The 2,765-nt window shown below is 42.5% G+C and overlaps 1 protein-coding gene across 1 annotated transcript in view; it reads right to left on the reverse strand.

Moving 5' to 3' along the window:
- caskin1 (CASK interacting protein 1) overlaps nt 1–2,765 on the reverse strand; it is a 167,543-nt gene that overhangs the window by 58,956 nt on the left and 105,822 nt on the right. Inside the window, exons 4-6 of the mRNA XM_015397860.1 lie at nt 717–720; nt 358–453; nt 119–249 (exon numbers count right to left, since the gene is read on the reverse strand). Coding sequence (XP_015253346.1) covers nt 119–249; nt 358–453; nt 717–720 — 231 coding nt within the window. The remainder of the gene's footprint in view (nt 1–118; nt 250–357; nt 454–716; nt 721–2,765) is intronic.

Raw genomic sequence — 2,765 nt, forward strand, 5'->3', positions numbered from 1 at the left:
AGGAAGGAAGGAAGGAGACGTGAAAACAGAGATTGGGAAAGGAGGAATGTTACTACGACACACCTACCCATCCAAAAACACTTCTTTCACTGTGATCCCTGACCTGATGAATGCTTACCTGATGATATCAATGTGTCCATTTTTGGCTGCCAGGTGGAGCGGAGACGTCCCATTTGGATCTGCTGTGTCTCCCTTTTTAGGTTCCAACAAAGCGGCGCACATGTTACTAGACAGCAACAACTGGACCACCTACACACACATGAAAGAGGTTTTCGGTGAGGAGAACAAGAGGCCAGCCCTAGAATCAGTTGAATTTCCAGAATCTTTCTAAAGACAGATTTAAATACGTGGGCTTACCCCGACCCGGCCGAATTCACAGGCCAGATCCAGAGGTGTTTTCCCTGCATTATCCACGATGCAAGGGTTGGACTGGTGCTGCAGCAGCATCTCAGACTGGAGTCGGGGAAAGCAAATAAAAACACACAGAAGTCTGTAAAGTGGGAGTGGTAAACGCTTTTCAATCTGTAAACTCTCCAAATAAAATCCAGAGTAAATGAACCTTTAGAAGTCGCCTGACTTCTAAAGGTCCATGTGTAAGTCTCAGACATTTCTCTTAAGAGAACAAACACCTTTATGAACCAGGGAACCCAGCAGATGGCCCACCATTAAAGCTATAGCAGAGTTTAAAGTATGGATAGGTTGGAAAAAAAATTTACCAGTCTTTAGCCATAAGACAGAGAAACATTCAGTGTATCATCTGAAAATGGTAATATGGGAGTACGGCATAACTGCAAAAATGTAGAGAAATCACTTTAGAAGTCATCTTAAACCTTAGAGAAAAGAGTAAACCCATTTTCACAACTCCAAAAAGAAAATGGATGCACTGTTTTAAAGTGACACAAAGAAATCAGGATAACTAGCACTCCATGGTCCTTTTATTAGTTAAATTAGAGCCTTTGCACACCATTCAAGTCATAGTGGTCCAACTAAACCAACAGACATTATGTACACAACAGAGACTGACATTTTTTCGGGAATCCCACGGGTCACGGGATTCCAGTGGGATTTCCTTGGGATGGGAGTCAGTATTAGTAACGATCACGTGATTGGGACGGTACAGGATTAAACATTAACGGGAGCAGACGGGAGCAAACCAATAATAAATAAAAAAAAAACTAGGATCGATGCCAGAAAATAAAATAAAATAGAAAGGAAAAAAATCCAGTACTGGCGCCGCCATTTTGTAGTTTTTTCCTTGAAGCCTACACTATAATGCGAGTCAAAAAAACTACACGACCCAAAAACCAACACTGCTTCCGCTCTTAGTTTTTCACCCGCGCTCAAAAACAACAATGGAGGGACAAACAGTTACTACAGGAACTTAACTGACCCTTCATAGAAATTCAGATTCAATGTATTCAAACAAATCTTATTGAAGACAACAAGAATGGGAGTGGTGCAGGAGCGGGAGTCATTCTGAATGGGAGCGGGATGGGAGTGGGAGTAATTTCACCAGGAGTGGGACGGGACAGGATTGAGATTTCTACCTTGGCCCGGGATCGGGACGGGACACAATTTCTTTCTGTGGGAGTGGGACGGGACAGGAGTGAAAATCCACTCCCGTGTCAGTCTCTAGTACACAATCATAAAACTTAAGCTTTGCTTACACCTGTCTGCTAGGAGTCCATCAGACTGTGCAGATGTTCACTGAAAAAACAGTATGTCTGAGCAGGTAGGATGGTCATTCCAGTTAGCCAATCTACAAATCTGGCTTTTAGGGAAAAAAGCAAGAAGAAAACCATAGAGGCAAGAAATTCATAAGAAGTCCAGTTCACACTTTTTCACAAGCCACTCGAAGGACGCAGCAAACTTTTGGAAAAAGGTCCATTCCACTTTGATGAAAAAATTTTTATTTTATTATTACATGAAAAATCCCTGAGAGTCAAACAATGATCGAACATGGTGGACGCAGCATCTTGTTTTAAGGAGCCTTTTTTCTCCAGAGGGAATAGAGAATCTGGTCACTGTGGTTGGAAAGAGGGAGGCAACCTAATGTCCAGCAATTTTAAATGAAAACTAGTCGGAAGCAGCAAAACACTTGGGACTAGAACGTTGGTTCCCGTTCTAGCAGGACAACAATCCCTCAACAGTCAGAGCTAAATGGTTTAGATCAGAGCATGTCTATGTATTAGAATAGTTAACTCATAAAGAAAACTGGAATCCAACAGAGCAGGTAGATTGGTGCTCACCTTTGAATCTTACTGAGATTGAACAATTTGTTAAAAACTGACAGAAATGTGTGTCATCCTGCTTTTTGTTGAGTCTTTTTGAGGGGCGGTAGGAGGTACTGGTCTGTACTGTATGTGGCGCGACCTTAATGTCTAGTTTCCCTCACACAATTATGTTCTGCAATGCATTGTTCTATTGTATCGTATCCCAGTAGAATATATTAAGAGTCAAAAGGTCCAAGCAGCAGCTACAGTTCTTGTCATGCAGCCTGCAGATTTTTGGGCTGACTGCTGCTTACCACTCTCTGCTCATCCACCCCGCCCCTCTCTGTCAGTCTTAACCAGATTGTCTCCTCCTTGCCTGCACCAGGTTTTTTTATCCAGTGATTATATGCAACGCCTGTGTTCCTGTTTTCCTATACTCAGCCAGTTCTCTCTGAATTTTTATCATCTTCGTACTTTGCTCCTGTCCCAGACAGCCTCTGCCTACCACCAGTCTGTTCTAGCTATGTTTTATGTTAGCTAATATCATTGAGC

The sequence above is a fragment of the Cyprinodon variegatus genome, unplaced genomic scaffold, assembly GCF_000732505.1.
Source record: "Cyprinodon variegatus isolate N-32 unplaced genomic scaffold, C_variegatus-1.0 Scaffold893, whole genome shotgun sequence".
Classification (NCBI taxonomy): Eukaryota; Metazoa; Chordata; class Actinopteri; order Cyprinodontiformes; family Cyprinodontidae; genus Cyprinodon; species Cyprinodon variegatus.